This window comes from Balaenoptera musculus, chromosome 4 (genome assembly GCF_009873245.2).
Source record: "Balaenoptera musculus isolate JJ_BM4_2016_0621 chromosome 4, mBalMus1.pri.v3, whole genome shotgun sequence".
In the NCBI taxonomy this organism is placed as follows: domain Eukaryota; kingdom Metazoa; phylum Chordata; class Mammalia; order Artiodactyla; family Balaenopteridae; genus Balaenoptera; species Balaenoptera musculus.
Window position 1 is genome coordinate 84,509,415 of NC_045788.1, and position 19,457 is coordinate 84,528,871.

The following is a 19,457-nucleotide window of genomic DNA, read 5'->3' on the forward strand; positions in this document are numbered from 1 at the left end:
AAATATACTACACTATAAGCACTTCTCTGAAATTTGCTTTCGCCCAGGAATACACAACGGATATTTTTCCTGAAGAAGAGACACAGAATTTAACTTACCCTTTAAAATAACTACTTCATGATATTGCATAGCTTGGATGTAACACAATTTATTCTACCATCACCCTTCTGATGAACACTCAAGTTACAGAACAGGTCCTGTGATTGCTGCAGTAGTCTTGAGGGCACAGCTTCCCTGATCTTTTTGACAAATCTCAAGTCTATTTCAGTTTACGTTTCCTGGCAGAGTTCTCTACATACATTGATTTTTTAATGGGTACCACACTCTAATGATTTAGGTACTATAGCTCCCATTTTAAAGATGAGTAAATTGAGGGTCCGAGAGTTATTAAACAAGTTGCGTAAGGTCATACAACTACAAAGTAGCTGGGTCTAAATCTCTACCCTGCCTTATGAACCTACATATCCCAGCATGGACTGTCCCCGGGAACACCTAGGCTCAGTCAATAACGATGGATTTAGCTTCACTCCATGGGCCGTCTTCAGGGGCCCCAGACCTCGCGAAGCGCTTAGATCAGGTGTTCGAGATCGGTCCAACCCTCCCAAGCATCCTGGGGAGTCTAGAAAAAACTTGCGCACGGAAACTTGACCTTTAAGCAGAGCCCGGTCGAAAGGAGACACTTTTCTCTCTGAGATGCGGTGAGGCTCACACGATTTGGGAGAATATGGATTTATAGAAGCCAGGATCCACCAGGCGACCCAGAAAAATGAAAGAGACATGGCGCGAGTACAATCACAGTTACCGCAACACAACCAGGAAGCATCTAGACGCGACGCGACTCTCTCGCAGCAGCCTCCCCTTACGCGTAGCAGCTCCCACACCAACAGGGAAAGGGAGCACTTACCTGCAAACCTCCCAACTTTTTTGGGCTTGAGACCCCTTAAGCTCCTCGCCGTTCGCTACCACGTGTCCAGCTTTCACAATTCTCGGCTCCCTGAACCACCGCCTCCGATGCAGAGCCAATCAGGGAGCATTGCGTCATCACCGGGCGCCAGGAAAAGGCAAAGGTAATTGAAAATGAGCTTTGGTGTTTGCAAGGCCGAGGGACTGCTACCATTGCCATGGGTAACTGAGCAGACACGTTCCGCCTGCGCAAAGCCTCCTGGGAGTGGTGGTTCGGCGGCGCCCCACACCTGCAGCCTTTGTGGGCAGAGGAACTACAACTCCCAGGGAGACCCGGAAGCAGTCTGGGCAAAGGAGCGGTTGTTTCAGCTTTAGCCGAAGTCCGGCCCTGAACCTGGAAAATGCTTCTGGCGCCCCAGAAAAGGTCCTCCTCAAGGAAGAGGTCGGGGCTGAATGGATGGAAACAGTTTACAAGGAAGCCGAGTCCCACCAAGGTGATCCATTCCTATCGGGAGCTCTTGGAGAGGGGAGGGGAGGCGGGGACCCGCCCTAAGGCCAGCCGCAGCCGCACCTGCGCTTCCTCCCTCTTGCCCCAGGGGCATCATTACCTGGTCCGCTCCTGCCATGACCCACTGAGAGCCAGCACTGCGCTAAAGCTATCCCTGCTCCCCACCACTCCTGGTTTTAGGGAAGTTCCCGCACGGTTTCATGTCTCTTTCTTTTCTTTCTTTCTTTCTTTTTTTTTAATGTTTTGCAAATCATAGGAAACTTCTTTATTGGAGGGGTAAGATCTTCACCTTAAGTCCTCGGCCTCATATTCCTCCCCTTCTAGTTTTACATAAAGTATCTAAAATGAACTCAGAAATGCAAGTGGATATTGACTATATCAATACTTGATTCACTTGAAAATCTAAATTCTAGAAACAATCAAAAAATAGATCCTCTTTATATTTGCCACCTTCTTTGATGCATTAGCATCCAAAGACATGGAAAACTGATAACCCCACTGTAAACTTGAAACGTGTAAATGACACGTGCAAAGTCACAGTCACACGGAGTGTGCTTTACACAGACTACTTTTTTTTTTAATTAATTAATTTGTTTATTTTTGGCTGCATTGGGTCTTCGTTGCTGCGCGCGGGCTTTTCTCTAGTTGTGGCGAGAGGGGGCTACTCTTCGTTGCAGTGCGCTGGCTTCTCATTGCAGTGGCTTCTCTTGGTGCGGAGCACGGGCTCTTGGCGCGTGGGCTTCAGTAGTTGTGGCTCGCGGGCTCAAAATGCAGGCTCAGTAGTTGTGGCGCATGGGCTTAGCTGCTCTGCAGCATGTGGGATCTTCCCAGAGCACGGCACGAACCCGTGTCCCCTGCACTGGCAGGCGGATTCTCAACCACTGCACCACCAGGGAAGCCCCACAGACTACTTTTTTTAACAGTCACAAAAATGAATGCTTTAAATGTAACTGGGAGTACCAAATAGAGGACTTCTCAGCTTACAGCTGTTTTCACCCTTAAGTTACACCTCCATAAAAAATATTCTGTAGACATGTGGCGTCTCTGAGGCCCCTAGGCAATTGTGCTTGCAGGTTATTCTAAGTATACCAGCTAAATAATGCACTGGACATACTCTACTTGCTGAATATCTTGCGCCAGATGCTGGAGTGTGCAGACTGGAGCATTAGACTTGGAAACAGAGTCTGCTCCTGTTGTACCAGTTCCATAATAGATTGGATCCAAAGTAGGTTATGGGTATAAACTTGATGATGAACGGTAAAAACTGGGGACAGTTTTGGGGACCCCAAAAGGAAAGTTTTTGCTGCTAGTGCTCATTGTTACTGCCTAGAGGATAGAAAGGTAAAAACACAAGAGCTCCTTGAGGTTCAATTGTGTTTGAATAGGATCAGCTGTTTCTTTGTTGCAGTGACAAAATTATTCAGCAGTACAGCTGCATTAATTAGTTATCTGTAAGGTGCTTTGAAGGGGAAGTGTTATATAAGTGAAGGATAGTATTATACCTTTCTCTCCTGTATGTGTCAGCATGTTTGTTTACATATTCCCTTATTTATTTAAAAACCCACCTGAATTATTAGCAAAGCAAATACCTCTATTAAGTTGCTATTAGATGGAATTCTGCAAACTTCTGAGAGTTAACAGAGAGTGAAGAAAGCAGGTGTCCTACTGGTCTGATTTCTAATTTCAGATTAATATCTGACTGACCTGGGTAGAAATTTATGTGATTTCTGCCTTATTTTTGCTCTGTAAAACAGTGGAAGATTGGTTATCCCTCACTCTGCCCCCCCCCATTTCTTATTGGACCAAACAATGTCCCTGCTCTAGGTAAATACAAGTTACTCATGAAAAGAGGGGTCTGGGGAGAGGCGCTCACCTTTCTCCAAGCAGATTTGTTTCCATGACACTTGAATAATCTGGCTAATTAATCAGTGCTTATTTGGGTTTTTATAAGGAATATTATATGTAGCATTCCTCTATCTTGGCTTTTAATCCTGGGGAGCTTTAAAAAAATACTGACACATGGGCCCTACCCCAGACCAATTAAATCAGAATCTGGAGATGGGCCTAGGTAAGAGATAAAGCAGTCAGAAGTCGTTCCAGAGAAGGCTTCGTGTTTTCTTCATTCTGCCAGCATTCTGTATTTTTTTTGTTGCTGAACTTTCTAATGCATTGCTTTGGGGAAAGACTAAAGGACGCTTGTCCACATGCTTCAACCAGAAAGACAAATTAAAATGGCAAAGTTGATAGATACATTGCTGGGTACTAATATTCTGTATATATTATCTACAGCCTGTGTTTGACCCTGACAATGTGGAATACTGGATTAAGGTAAGGATATTTCATAATTAAGATAGAAAGAGAATTAAGAGTCACACATGATCAGATGGAATAGGAATACTAATAGGTCTCCATTTTGCATATATTTTGCTGTTTTCATTCCCATGTGACTATATATGTTGCCTTAGTTTTGTACTGTAGTACATTTTCATGATTTTGTGGCTTCTCATAAAAGCATGAATGACAAGATAACAGGTAGACATCCCTTTCAAATGCCATGAGGATCATCTGAAGAGGATTAAAGGAGGAGGGGAGGAGAAGCCTTAGGAGAGGACATTGTGGCTTTCCCCAGGTAACTGGAAAGAACGTACTGTAGTTACATTGACCTGTGGGACCAATACAAGAGGTAAAAGCTATGCATGCATCACAAGCAAGAATCTTCTAATAACTAAAGCAATCCAAAAATGGAGTGGGCATTCTTATAAACAGATGGATTTTCTATCACTAGAGGTATTCAAGTGGGTTCTAAATGGTCACTTAATGTTAGGACTAATGAGGAATATGTTTGAGCGTTTAGTGGGGGTAGAGGATGGCGGTGGATTGGGTTAGATCACCTCTGGTCTCTTCCAGGCCTGAGACGTATATATATATATTTTTTAAATTAATTAATTAATTTATTTTTGGCTGGGTCTTAGTTGCTGCACGCAGGCTTTCCCTAGTTGGAGCGAGCAGGGGCTACTCTTCGTTGCGGTGCGCGGGCTTCTCTTTGCGGTGGCTTCTCTTGGTGTGGAGTATGGGCTCTAGGCCCGCAGGCTTCAGTTGTTGTGGCACGTGGGCTCAGTAGTTGTGGCTTGCGGGCTCTAGAGCTCAGGCTCAGTAGTTGTGGCTCATGGGCTTAGTTGCTCCACAGCATGTGGGATCTTCCTGGACCAGGACACGAACCCGTGTCCCCTGCATTGGCAGGCAGATTCTTAACCACTGCACCACCAGGGAAGTCCTGAGACGTATATTTTTGAGTCCAAGTACCATTTAAGTTGAAAGTACCATTAAACCACTTCCGGTGCGTGCCTCCGAGTGTCATTTTGGCAACTTGCCATACTCATTTGTGCACCACATGTTTCAAAATCATGTAGTATCTTCCTGGGAAAATATCCTTCTGCCTGGTAGTATTTTGAAGAGCTATTACTTATCTAAATTGACAGGCATTATGAGCACCAGGCCAGGTGGAACCTAGCCCAGATATAATCACTGTTAACCATTTTTTCATCCAGCCAGTATTTATTAAGTTCCTGCCAAGTACTAGCCCACTATGTTGGGCACCGGCAGTAAAACAGTGCACGGGGCAGGTACAGTTTCTGCCTTCCCAGAGTTTATAGTCCAGTGGGGGGCTAAACAACTTACTTTAAATTGTTGGGAGAATTAAGGATGCAGTGGAAGCTCATGGCGTGGGGCGCTCATATAAATGGGGCCAGGGAAGCTTCCTGGCTTCTGCAGAAGGCCTGATTTAGAAGACAGTAAAATGGGTCCACCATCATGGAGGCTAGCCTCTAGGAAGCCCACTTCTCAGTCTCCGTCAGGCTCCGCTTGCATGTCAGTGTTGAAAGTCAGAATGCCAAGCCTTTGCAGGGCTTAATTGTACATTTAGTCATCATCTCCTCCAGAGGGGAAGATTTAGGTAAAATAGAAGGATAAAATTCTGCTGTGACTTGTCTGCACCATTTTCCTCTTTCATGCCATTGTCAGCCAGCTTGACTTGGTTAGATTTTATCACTCCTCTAAAACTTCTGCAGTAGCTCTTTCTCCATTATACCCTCAAATCTCCCGTCTTGCAACAAATGAAGAAGTTCTCATTTCACCCTGCAGTCCATTCTGATTGCCATACTATTTCTTTTTCTTTTCCAGTATCTTTGGATGTATAGCCTGGACTCCTTGCCTTTGTGTTTTTATTACCCTCTTGTGTCCAAAATTATTTTCCTTCAGTTTCTACTGCTTACCACTCCACAGAAAGTTGTCATAAATGACTTCCTGACTAAATCCAGTGGTCCGTTCTTTGTCCTCAAACTTTTTAAGGTCTGTTTGATACAGTTATCACTTTTTTATTCTAGAAATTCTCTCCTCCATTATCTTTTCGTGACACTGTTTCCTCTTGCTTCTCTTAATACCTCTCTGTTCACTCCTCTGTCTTCTTGTCTGATTTTGTTCCCTAATATATCCCAACTCTGGGTGTACCCTAAACTGTTACAACCTCTAGAACTAAGATTTCCAAATCCACTTGAGTGGACCACTCACTCAAAATGGAAGAAGGGGACATATATGGAAAGATAATGTGGGAAACAGATCTCTCCAGAGTGACCTCATAAAGAGTAAATGATACTTTCTTGACTCTAACCCTGATTAGATCATTTTTCTTCTGATTCATATATTTTCCCATATGTTCTATTTTCTACATCTTTTCCAAGTTACCCTTGCCTTTTCAACTTTATTCCTCTGCTTTTGTCTAATTCAAACTTAGTATATGAAACCCTTGAGAGTTTAAAAGGTAAAGCCCATGGCAGGTTTTGACAGTTGTACTACCGGTCTTTCCACGAAGGGCAAGAGGAAAAATCGTTTTCAAAATAGGTCAGACAACAATATAAACTATGGGAAAGTGTGGCTTTTTTGAATAACTCTTTAACATATTCATTCTTTAACAAACATTGATGGGGCATCTGTTAGGTACCAAGCACTGTTCTAGGTGCTAGGGGTTTCCCGCATGAAAAAGACAAAAATCCCTGCTTATGTTCAAGTTAGGGGAGACGATAAACGATAAAATATGTTATAAGGTCATAAGTGCTATAGAGAAAGTCAGAACTGCCGAGGGGAACAGGGAGAGCCAGGAGGAGGGCGGTTACAGTTCTTTAAGGGGTAGTCAGAGCGGGCCTTGCTATGAAGGTGACATTTGAGTAAAGACTTGAGGAGGGGAGGGAAAGAGTAGTATGGCCTTCTGGAGGAGAGCAGTCAGAGGGGAAGAAAGCACAGAGGCCTGAGGTGGGAGTGCGCTGGGCACGTTTAAGGAGGAATGAGCAGGGAAGTCAGAGCGGCTGAGGTAGGGTGAGCGGTGGGAGGTGCGGCGGGCGAGCTTAGAGCGCTCACCAAGGGCCTGATGTTGCAGGACCACGGAGCACGTCATGAGGACTTCGACTTCTGTTCTGAGTGAGCTAGGGAACCATTGAAGGGTTTGGAGTGTAGTTAGCATGAGACAGCTTTCATTGTAAAAGGGTTTCTCTGGCTGCTGTGGTGGGAGACTATTCCAGAAAACGTGTCAGGAGACGGTGGTGCCTTGGACCAGGATGAGAGCACTGGAGGTAACAAGAAGGGGTCAGCTTCTGGATATATCTTCAAATTAGAGTCAACAGATTTCCTGACAGATTATGTGTGGGATAACAGAGAGTGGATTCAAGAAGGCCTCCAAGATTTTTGTCCTGATGAGCTGAAGGAATAGAGTTGTCACTACCTGAGTTGGAAGGCTGGGAACACAACAGGCATGGAGAAAAGCCAGCTTGTGGGGCGAAGGGGGGAAGTCAGGGGATTAATTGTAAAATACACTTTTTGTACCGTGCAGGTAAACCGAAACACCAAGCGTTTGTCCGCCTCTACTAATGCCTTCCCCGTTCCTGTGAATTTGGCCATGCGTTTACTAGATTCTCACTGTTGAGTTAAAATATTCCTGATTACTGCAGTTCAATGACTCTGTTTATCCCACTTGTTTTGAACTTAACATTTTGCCTAATATATGATGGGAAGTTCCTTTCAGAGGTAGTAATCTGAGGAAGTGTAGCTACCTGCCTCTGGTTCATATTCATATGCAAGTCCTAGTGGTATAGAAACTAAAAAAATATTATATATTTTTAAAAATAAAATATCCAGGTGTCAGGATCCCGTTACTAATGCTCTAAACAAAAGTTATCTAAAGCTTAAATTACCTTTTGTTCAAATATGAACATTGTGAACACCTGTTAAAACTTGGTAAAATACTGTAATTAATCGCATGTTTAATGAATGAAATTATTTAGGGTGGATGTTTAAACCTCAGAGTTCCTTTAAAAATGGAAAAATGAAAGTATCGTGGTAGTTGGTAGAAAATCACATTCTTAAATAGGAGAGAAATTCTCTAACCCTGAAGATAGCTGTCATCTTAGTGGATTTTTTCTTTTTTTCTTTTAAAGAGAGTGGAGAAAGCTTCAGAATTTTCAGTTTCAAAAGCATTTTCTGCTGGAAATTCAGATTTATCCAGAAGGCTTTGGGGCCAAATTGTAGATTTGGAAACACCTGAGCAAATAGAGGATCATGATGAAGTCTATGCAGAAGGTAAGAGAATGCATTTTTTGCTGCGATGTTAACAATTCTTTGGAGTACAACTTACTAAAGCAAAACTCATAATGTATTTCAAAGTATGAAATGAAAGCTTTTCTTTCTCTTGTTCTTAATTTTTGTTTGTTTCTACTTCCCTGAAGCTAATTTACTCTAACTCCAATATTACAAGTCAGTTTACATTTAAGGCTTATTTTGTCTCTTGAAGTAGAACCACATCCAGAGGCAGTTTTGACATAACACAGTTATCTAGTAAGTGTAAGATATTAATCCTGTGGCACAGAGGGCAGCTTGTCAACTTGATCTACTATCATACAGATAATCTGACCACTAGTTTATAAATCAACTTTGTTCCTTATGAAGACAGTCTAAAGCTGACCTCACCTCCCTGCCTCCCCAAAACATTTACTCCTCTGGAATTCAGTATTTTAGTTACTGATGCCCTGAGGAACTCCACTGTTTAGGGATGAAGAGATCAGGAGGGACCAGCAAAGAAGACTGGAAAGGAGAGACCCCTGAGGTAGGAGGAAAGCCAGGGTGCCATGTCCTGGAAGCCAATTTCCATTTGTATCATTTATGTCTCCAGTTTTTCAGATTATTTCTTCATTTATTCCACATACATATTAAATTGTTACTCTGTGCCAGGTACTATTTTAGGCATTGGAAGAACAGTTTATGAACAAGAGATGAAGTCCTTGCTTTCATGGAGTATACATTCTAGAGTGGGAATAAATAAAACAAAAAATAAATGGTCAGGTAGTGATAAGTCATCCGAGTTTGGACCTGAATGACAAGAAAGAGCCAGGTGAGCTGTGATGGAGGAAGAGCATCCCAGGCAGTGGGAAAGGTGGCATCAAGAGTTAAAGTACAGAGAGACCTTCAAGATGGTGGAGGAGCAAGACGTGGAGATCACCTTCCTCCCCACAAATACATCAGAAATACATCTACATGTGGAACAACTCCTACAGAACACCTACTGAACGCTGGCAGAAGACCTCAGACTTCCCAAAAGGCAAGAAACTCCCCACGTACCTGGGTAGGGCAAAAGAAAAAAAAAAACAGAGACAAAAGAATAGGGATGGGACCTGCACCAGTGGGAGGGAGCTGTGAAGGAGGAAAAGTTCCCACACACTAGGAAGCCCCTTCACTGGCGGAGACGGGGGGTGGCGGGGGAAGTTTCAGAGCCACAGAGGAGAGCGCAGCAACGGGTGCAGAGGGCAAAGCAAAGAGATTCCCACACAGAGGATCAGTGCTGACCAGCACTCGCCAGCCTGAGAGGCTTGTCTGCTCACCCACCAGGAAGGGTGGGGACTGGGAGCTGAGGCTTGGGCTTCGGAGGTCGGATCCCAGGGAGAGGACTGGGGTTGGCTGCGTGAACACAGCCTGAAGGGGGCTAGTGCACCACAGCTAGCCGGGAGGGAGTCCGGGAAAAAGCCTGGAACTGCCTAAGAGGCAAGAGACCATTGTTTTGGGGTACGTGAGGAGAGAGGATTCAGAGCACTGCCTAAACGAGCTCCAGAGATGGGGATGGGTGCGAGCTGTAGGTATCAGTGTGGACACCAGAGACGGGCATGAAATGCTAAGGCTGCTGCTGCAGCCCCCAAGAAGCCTGTGTGCAAGCACAGGTCACTATCCACACCTGCCCTCCCGGGAGCCTGTTCAGCCCGCCAATGCCAGGGTCCTGAGATCCAGGGACAACTTCCCTGGGAGAACACATGGCATGCCTCAGGCTGTTGCAACATCATGCTGGCCTCTGCCGCTGCAGGCTCACCCCGCATTCCGAACCTCTCCCTCCCCCAAGCCTGAGTGAGCCAGAGCCCCCTAATCAACTGCTACTTTAACCCCGTCCTGTCTGAGCAGTGAACATATGCCCTAGGCGACCTACACGCAGAGGTGCGGCATAATCCAAAGCTGAACCCAGGAGCTGTACAAACAAAGAAGAGAAAGGGAAATTTCTCCCAGCAGCCTCAGGAGCAGCAGATTAAATCTCCACAATCAACTTGGTGTACCCTGCATCTCTGGAATACCTGAATAGAACAAATCATCCCAAAATTGAGACGGTGGACTTTGGGAGCAACTGTAGACTTGGGGTTTGCTTTCTGCATCTAATTTGTTTTTGGTTTTATGTTTATCTTAGTTTAGTATTTAGAGTTTATTATCATTGGTAGATTTGTTTTATTGACTTGGTTGCTCTCTTCCTTTTTTCTTTTAATATATAGATATATATATTTTTTTACCTTTTTCTCTTTTTGTGAGTGTGTATGTGTATGCCTCTTTCTGTGATTTTGTCTTTATAGCTTTGCTTTTACCATTTATCCTAGATTTCTGTCTGTTTTGTTTGTTTGTTTGTTTTAGTATAGTTTTTAGCGCTGGTTGTCATTGGTGGCTTTGTTTTTTGGTTTGGTTGTTCTTTCTTTTTTGTTTCTTTTTTTCTTTTTACTTTTTAAAATTTCTAAAAATTTTTTTATTTTAATAACTTTATTTTATTTTTTTCTTTCTTTCCTTCTTTTTTTCTCCTTTTTCTTCTGAGCTGTGTGGCTGACAGGGTCTTGGTGCTCCAGCCAGGTGTCAGGCCTGTGCTTCTGAGGTGGGAGAGCCGAGTTCAGGACATGGGTCCACCAGAGACCTCCTGGCTCCACATAATATCAAACAGCGAAAGCTCTCCCAGAAATCTCCAAATCAGTACTAACACCCAGCTCCACTCAATGTCCAGCAAGCTACAGTGCTGGACACCCTATGCCAAACAAGTAGCAAGACAGGAATACACCCCACCCGTTAGCAGAGAGGCTGCCTAAAATTATAATAAGGTCACAGACACCCGAAAACACACCACTGGATGCAGTCCTGCCCACCAGAAAGACAAGATCCAGCCTCATCCACCAGAACACAGACACCAGTCCCCTCTACCAGGAAGCCTACACAACCCACTGAACCAACCTTAGCCACTGCGGGCAGACACCAAAAACAACGGGAACTACAAACCTGCAGCCTGCGAAAAGGAGACCCCAGACACAGAAAGTTAAGCAAGATGAGAAGACAGAGAAACACACAGCAGATGAAGGAGCAAGGCAAAAACCCACCAGACCAAACAGATGAAGAGGAAATAGGCAGTCTACCTGAAAAAGAATTCAGAATAATGATAGGAAAGATGATCCAAAATCTTGGAAATAGAATGGAGAAAATACAAGAAACGTTTAACAAGGACCTGGAAGAACTAAAGAGCAAACAAACAACAATGAACAACACAAAAAATGAAATTAAAAATTCTCTAGAAGGAATCAATAGCAGAATAACTGAGAAAGAAGAACAGATAAGTGACCTGGAAGATAAAATAGTGGAAATAACTACCGCAGAGCAGAATAAAGAAAAAAAAATGTAAAGAATTGAGGACATCTCAGACACCTCTGGGGCAACATTAAATGCACCAACATTCTAATTGTAGGGGTCCCAGAAAAAGAGGAGAAAAAGAAAGGGACTGAGAAAATATTTGAAGAGATTATACTTGAAAACTTCCCTAATATGGGAACGGAAATAGTCAAGTCCAGGAAGAGCAGAGAGTCCCATACAGGACAAATCCAAGGAGAAACACGCCAAGACACATAAAAATCAAACTATGAAAAATTAAATACAAAGAAAAAATATTAAAAGCAGCAAGGGAAAAACAACAAATAACATACAAGGGAATCCCCATAAGGTTAACAGCTCATCTTTCAGCAGAAACTCTGCAAGCCAGAAGGGAGTGGCAGGACATATTTAAAGTGATAAAAGGGAAAAACCTACAACCAATATTACTCTACCCAGCAAGGATCTCATTCATATTTGACGGAGAAATTAAAACCTTTACAGACAAGCAAAAGCTAAGAGAATTCAGCACCACCAAACCAGCTTTTCAACAAATGCTAAAGGAACTTCTCAATGCAGGAAATACAAGAGAAGGAAAAGACCTACAATAACAAACCCAAAACAATTAAGAAAATGGTAATAGGAACATACATATCGATAACTACCTTAAATGTAAATGGATTAAATGCTCCCACCAAAAGACATAGACTGGCTGAATGGATACAAAAACAAGACCCATATATATGCTGTCTACAAGAGACCCACTTCAGACCTAGGGACACATACAGACCGAAAATGAGGGGATGGAAAAAGATATTCCATGCAAATGGAAATCAAAAGAAAGCTAGAGTAGCAATTCTCAGATCAGAGAAAATAGACTTTAAAATAAAGACTATTACAAGAGACAAAGAAGGACACTACATAATGATCAAGGGATCAATCCAAGAAGAAGGTATAACAGTTGGAACTATTTATGCACCCAACATAGGAGCACATACATAAGGTAAATGCTAACAGCCATAAAAGGGGAAATCAACAGTAACACAATCATAGTAGGGGACTTTAGCACCCCACTTTCACCAATGGACAGATCATCCAAAATGAAAATAAATAAGAAAACACAAGCTTTAAATGATACATTAAACAAGGTGGACTTAATTGATACTTATAAGACATTCCAGTCAAAAACAACAGAATACACTTTCTTCTCAAGTGCTCATGGAACATTCTCCAGGATAGATCATATCTTGGGTCACAAATCAAGCCTTGCTAAATTTAAGAAAATTGAAATCGTATCAAGTATCTTTTCTGACCACAACACTATGAGACTAGATATCAATTACAGGAAAAAATCTGTAAAAACTACAAACACATGGAGGGCAAACAATACACTACTAAATAACCAAGAGATCACTGAAGAAATCAAAAAGGAAGTCAAAAAATACCTAGAAACAAATGACAATGAAAACACGATGACCCAAAAGCTATGGGATGCAACAAAAGCAGTTCTAAGCGGGAAATTTATAGCAATACAATCCTACCTCAAGAAACAAGAAACATCTCAAATAAACAACCTAACCTTACACCTAAAGCAATTAGAGAAAGAAGAACAAAAATCCCCCTAAGTTAGCAGAAGGAAAGAAATAAAGATCAGATCAGAAATAAATGAAAAAGAAATGAAGGAAACAGTAGCAAAGATCAATAAAACTAAAAGCTGCTTCTTTGAGAAGATAAACAAAATTGATAAACCATTAGCCAGACTCATCAAGAAAAAAAAGAAGACTCAAATGAACAGAATTAGAAATGAAAAAGGAGAAGGAACAACTGACCCTGCAGAAATACAAAGGATCATGAGAGATTACTACAAGCAACTATATGCCAATAATAATGGACAACCTGGAAGAAATGGACAAATTCTTAGAAAAGCACAACCTTCCGAGACTGAACCAGGAAGAAATAGAAAATATAAACAGACCAATCACAAACACTGAAATTGAGACTGTCATTAAAAATCTTCCAACACACAAAAGCCCAGGACCAGATGGCTTCACAGGCGAGTTCTATCAAACATTTAGAGAAGAGCTAACACCTATCCTTTTCAAACTCTTCCAAAATATAGCAGAGGGAGGAACACTCCCAAACTCATTCTATGAGGCCACCATCACCCTGATACCAAAACCAGGCAAAGATGTCACAAAGAAAGAAAACTACAGGCCAATATCACTGATGAACATAGATGCAAAAATCCTCACCAAAATACTAGCAAACAGAATCGAACAGCACATTAAAAGGATCATACACCATGATCAAGTGGGGTTTATCCCAAGAATGCAAGGATTCTTCAATGTATGCAAATCAATCAATGTGATACACCATATTTAAAAATTGAAGGAGAAAAACCGTATGATCATCTCAATAGATGCAAAAAAGCTTTCGACAAAATTCAACACCCATTCATGATAAAAACCCTCCGGAAAGTAGGCATAGAGGGAACCTACCTCAACATAATAAAGGCCATATATGACAAACCCACAGCCAGCATCGTTCTCAATGGTGAAAAACTGAAACCATTTCCAGTAAGATCAGGAACTGAACAAGAGAAGGTTGTCCACTCTCACCACTATTATTCAACATAGTTTTGGAAATTTTAGCCACAGCAATGAGAGAAGTAAAAGAAATAGAAGGAATCCAAATCAGAAAAGAAGAAGTAAAGCTGTCACTGTTTGCAGATGACATGATACTATACATAGAGAATCCTAAAGCTGCTACCAGAAAACTACTAGAGCTAATCAATGAATTTAGTAAAGTAGCAGGATACAAAATTAACGCACAGAAATATCTTGCATTCCTATACACTAATGATGAAAAGTCTGAAAGAGAAATTAAGGAAACACTCCCATTTACCATTGCTACTAAAAGAATAAAATACCTAGGAGTAAACCTACCGAAGGAGAAAAAAGACCTGTATGTAGAAAACTATAAGACACTGATGAAAGAAATTAAAGATGATACAAACAGTTGGAGACATATACCATGTTCTTGGATTGGAAGAATCAACATTGTGAAAATGACTATACTACCCAAAGCAATCTACAGATTCATTGCAATCCCTATGAAACTACCAATGCCATTTTCATAGAGCTAGAACAAAAAATTTCACAATTTGTATGGAGACACAAAAGACCCTGAATAGCCAAAGCAATCTTGAGAAAGAAAAACAGAGCTGGAGGAATCAGGCTCCTGGACTTCAGACTATACTACAAAGCTACAGTAATCAAGACAGTATGGTACTGGCACAAAGAGAGAAATATAGGTCAATGGAACAGGATAGAAAGCCCAGAGATAAACCCATACACACATGGTCACCTTATTTTTGATAAAGGAGGCAAGAATATACAATGGAGAAGACAGCCTCTTCAATAAGTGGTGCTGGGAAAACTGGACAGCTACATGTAAAAGAATGAAATTAGAACACTCCTTAACACCATACACAAAAATAAACTCAAAATGGATTAAAGACCTAAATGTAAGGCCAGACACTATAAAACTCTTAGAGGAAAACATAGGCAGAACACTCTGACATAAATCACAGCAAGATCCTTTTTGACCCACCTCGTAGAGAAATGGAAATAAAAGCAAAAACAAACAAATGGGACCTAATGAAACTTGAAAACTTTTGCACAACAAAGGAAACCATAAACAAGGTGAAAAGACAATCCTCAGAATGGGTGAAAATATTTGCAAATGAAGCAACTGACAAAGGATTAATCTCCAAAATTTAAAAGCAGCTCATGCAGTTCAAAATCAAAAAAACAAACAACCCAATCCAAAAATAGGCAGAAAACCTAAATAGACATTTCTCCAAAGAAGATATACAGATTACCAACAAACACATGAAAGGATGCTCAACATCAGTAATCACTAGAGAAATGCAAATCAAAACTCCAATGAGGTATCACCTCACACCAGTCAGAATGGCCATCCTCAAAAAATCTACAAACAATAAATGCTGGAGAGGGTGTGGAGAAAGGGGAACCCTCTTGCACTGTTGGTGGGAATGTAAATTGATACAGCCACTATGGAGAACAGTATGGAGGTTTCTTATAAAACTAAAAATAGAACTACCATATGACCCAGCAATCCCACTACTGGGCATATACCCTGAGAAAACCATAATTCAAAAAGAGTCATGTACCACAATGTTCATTGCAGCTCTATTTACAATAGCCAGGACATGGAAGCAACCTAAATGTCCATCGACAGATGAATGGGTAAAGAAAATGTGGCACATATATACAATGGAATATTACTAAGCCATAAAAAGAAACGAAATTGAGTTATATGTAGTGAGGTGGATGGACCTAGAATCTGTCATACAGAGTGAAGTAAGTCAGAAAGAGAAAAACAAATACCGTATGTTAACACATATATATGGAATCTAAAATTTAAAAAGTCTGAAGAACCTAGAGGCAGGACAGGAATAAAGATGCAGACGTAGAGAATGGACTTGAGAACACGGGGAGTGGGAAGGGTAAGCTGGGACAAAGTGAGAGAGTGACATGGACATATATACACTACCAAATGTAAAATAGATAACTAGTGGGAAGAAGCAGCATAGCACAGGGAGATCAGCTCAGTGCTTTTTGACCACCTAGAGGGGTGGGATAGGGAGATTGGGAGGGAGACCAAGAAGGAGGGGATATGGAGCTATATGTATATGTATAGCTGATTCACTTTGTTATAAAGCAGAAACTAACACACCACTGTAAAGCAATTATACTCCAATAAAGATGTTAAAAAAAAAAAAAGTTAAAGTACAAGCTTGGTGTGCTTGAGGAGCTGAAGGAAGACCGGTGTTGCTGCAGCTTCCCCATGGAGGTGAGCTTGCAGGAGTGAGCGGAAGACATGTCACATAGGGCCTTATAGGCCTGGGGAAAGAATTTAGATAGTATTCTGAGTATGATTAGACATCATGGAAGGGTTTTAAGCAGAGGTGTAGTAGGATAATTTTTTTAATATATGAAGAATGAATTTATAGGGGAGAGAAAGAGGGAAAAGGGAGACTAGTGGGAGGCTATTGCAGTGGTCTCTGTGAGCTGTAATGGCACTTGGTCTTGGGTGGTCGGTGGTACTGGAGTTGGAGAAAGGAGATTGATTCAGAAATTGGCAAGGCTATGTCTTACCCACCCCTTCTCCCACCCCACCAATAGGAATACACAATATACTTTAGCCACTCAAGGTTTCCAAAAAGTCCTGCAGTTAAATATATATTTACTTACCCCATTTTCCAAGCTTCCTAGAACCTGAATTCTTTTTATCTTGAATTACATATTAATATCCTGAGAAACAAGTGATCCACATTAGAAAGTACTAGTGTATGAACAGAACATGTGTTTCAAAGGTTTATATCCTTTTTTCCTCCTCTCATCAGCTGTCTATTGATATTCAGTAAGAACTAGTGTTCTGGGGAACATACTTTGAGAAACTCTGCTTTGAGGTAGGCGTCAAGCCTCTGGTCCAACATGAAGCGTTACTACAGTTGAACCCTCCAAGAGATGTTCTCTTTCCTTGTTCTTTTGGAGCACTTCATAGTAAACCTCTATTTACTAATAAATGGCATTTAGTAGATCCAAATTATTTTACACATAATTTATTATAAATATGTGAACTATTGTACACAGGGTTACTCAGTAAATATCTGCTCCCTTTCTCTACCTTCCTCTGAAGGCCAGTAGTGTCTGTTGCTTGTGTACTTTTTACACTTAGTTTCTATCACCTTGATTAATTTTTTTCTATTTTTACATATCATGCTTTCCTATCTATGTTAAATGTCTCTTGGCATCATTTAGTATTTGGAAACACTCCATTCCCTTAGAGCTGTGCAATAATGATAATAACAATGATGAAGATAATACTGAAATAGACATTTTTCTTCTTTGAAATGCCCATGCCCTATCCGTAAGAGCTGTATGATAATGATGAAAGTAATACTAAAGTAGACATTTTCTCTCATACCTCTATAATTAAGAAGATTTTCTGAATGTCACTAAGAAAGAAATCCAAATGGAAGTTGGCTTCCAGGATATCACACTCTTTGATTTTCCTCCTACCTCAATGGTCTCTCCTTCCTAGTCTACTTACCTGGTTCTGCCTTATCTCTTCAACCCCTAAATACTAGAGTTCCTCATGGCTTAGTCCTTGAACCAGTTCTCTATCTACCTTCCTCCTTTGCCGATCTCATTCATTTCTATGGCTTTAAATACCATCTGTATGCTGACAACACCCACATTTATTTCTTCAGCTGGGACCTCTCCCTTGAAATCCAGATGATATAGCCAATACCTATTTGACATCCCTATTTGGATGTCTCATAAACATCTCAAACCCAACTCATCTGATACTGAACTCCTGATCTTCTGTCCAAACCTGCTGCTCCCTTGGTCTTCCCTGTCTCGGTAAATGACATCTCCATCCTGTAGTTGCTTAAGCCAAAAACCTTATAGAGTTCTTTCTCTCACATCCCATATCCAGCCCATCAGCAAATCATGTCAACTCCACCTCAAAACATTATTTTCTAGAATCTGAGCATTTCTAGTACCTCCACTTCAGGTCCAGGCCATCATCACCCCTTTTCTGGATATTTGTCTCTCAACTGTTGTCTCCGGCTTCTGAGCTTGTCCCCGTATAGTCTATTTTAACATAGTATCAGAGTGATGCTCTTAAAATATGTTACCTCTTTGCTCAAAAACCTCCCATTACATACAGAGTAAAAGCCAAAGTACCTAGAATGCTGTCAAGACTTATCTAAACAAAGTGTTTTCAACCTCAACACTGTTGATATTTTGGGCCAGATAATTTTTATTGTGGGTCCTGTCCTATGAATTGTAGGATGTTTAGCAGCATCCCTGGCCTCTACCCAGTTCCCCAGTTGTAATAAGCAAAAATGTCTCCAGACATTGCCAGATGTCCACTGGGGAGTAAGATCACCCCCACTGCTCTAGAACCACTGCTCTAAACCTGATCCCTACATTACCTCTTCCACCTCATCTCCAACTACTCTCCCTTCACTCATTCCTCCAGCCATACCACCTCCGTGCTGTTTCTCCAATACACTAGACACTCTACTTCCTTAGGGCCTTTGCACTTCTTTCCCCTCTGCATGGATTAATTTTCCCTTACATAGCCATATGGCTCACTCCCTCACTTCCTTCCGTTTTTTGCTCAAATGTCTTCTCAGTGTGGCCTCCTTTGACCACCCAATTAATTTAAAACTATCAACATCCATCTTTCATTTCTTGTACACCATTTCTCCTTCTCCTGCTCTGTTTTTCTGACTTGCTTGTTCATTGTCTCTCTTCCCCAATTAGAACATAAGGTTCATGGTGGTAGGTTTTATTTTTCCTGTTTTTTTCACTGCTGTATTGCCAACATCTAGAGCAGTACTTGACACATGATAAGTGCTCAGTTAACATTTATTGAATGAATGAAAACAGCAAATGAAGAAAGTCTCCGAAGTAAAAAGATGTTTTTGTTTTATTGACAGCTCAGGAATTGGTCAATGACTGGTTAGATACCAAACTTAAGCAAGAACTAGCATGTGATGGGGACGGTGATGCTAAAGACACTGTGTCGCGTATCCCTCCTGTGCCAGAAGCCAACGGGCATTTGAAATATGACAAGTTCGATGGTAAGAACTTATTTAAGTGTGCTAAGCTTTAACATCCAATGAATGTGTCCAAGAAGTCTTTTTAATTGTTTTGAATAATAAATGATATGTTATTTGACTTTTCTGTGTTTTGCTTAGTTTTGTAATTGGTTTTAATTTTTCTTGATTCAATTTAAATTACTTATCTATATCCTCAGTAAATTCGTGGTTTTTTAAAATTAAAATATTTTATTATTTGTAATTCTTCTTATGATTATAATGGCAATTAATGCTGTTTAAGAGTGCCTCTTTCCATATATTGTTGGATGACCATTTACTTTGATGGCTTTTAAATGTTTTACTATATTTAAACATTGATATCTCATTTTGTATTTACAAAACGCTTCATATATCTTTATAAGGGAGGTTATT

General features: G+C 41.1%; 2 protein-coding genes across 2 annotated transcripts in view; one reads left to right on the top strand and one right to left on the bottom strand.

The window, feature by feature from the left end:
- Positions 1 to 1,091, bottom strand: part of QTRT2 (queuine tRNA-ribosyltransferase accessory subunit 2) — a 39,570-nt gene extending 38,479 nt beyond the window's left edge. Inside the window, exon 1 of the mRNA XM_036851626.1 lies at positions 905 to 1,091. The gene's annotated coding sequence lies outside the window, so the exon portion shown is untranslated. The remainder of the gene's footprint in view (positions 1 to 904) is intronic.
- Positions 1,092 to 1,229: 138 nt separating this feature from the next.
- CCDC191 (coiled-coil domain containing 191) overlaps positions 1,230 to 19,457 on the top strand; it is a 102,303-nt gene continuing 84,075 nt past the window's right edge. Inside the window, exons 1-4 of the mRNA XM_036851672.1 lie at positions 1,230 to 1,397; positions 3,701 to 3,739; positions 7,894 to 8,035; positions 18,924 to 19,067. Coding sequence (XP_036707567.1) covers positions 1,305 to 1,397; positions 3,701 to 3,739; positions 7,894 to 8,035; positions 18,924 to 19,067 — 418 coding nt within the window. The 5' untranslated portion in view covers positions 1,230 to 1,304. The remainder of the gene's footprint in view (positions 1,398 to 3,700; positions 3,740 to 7,893; positions 8,036 to 18,923; positions 19,068 to 19,457) is intronic.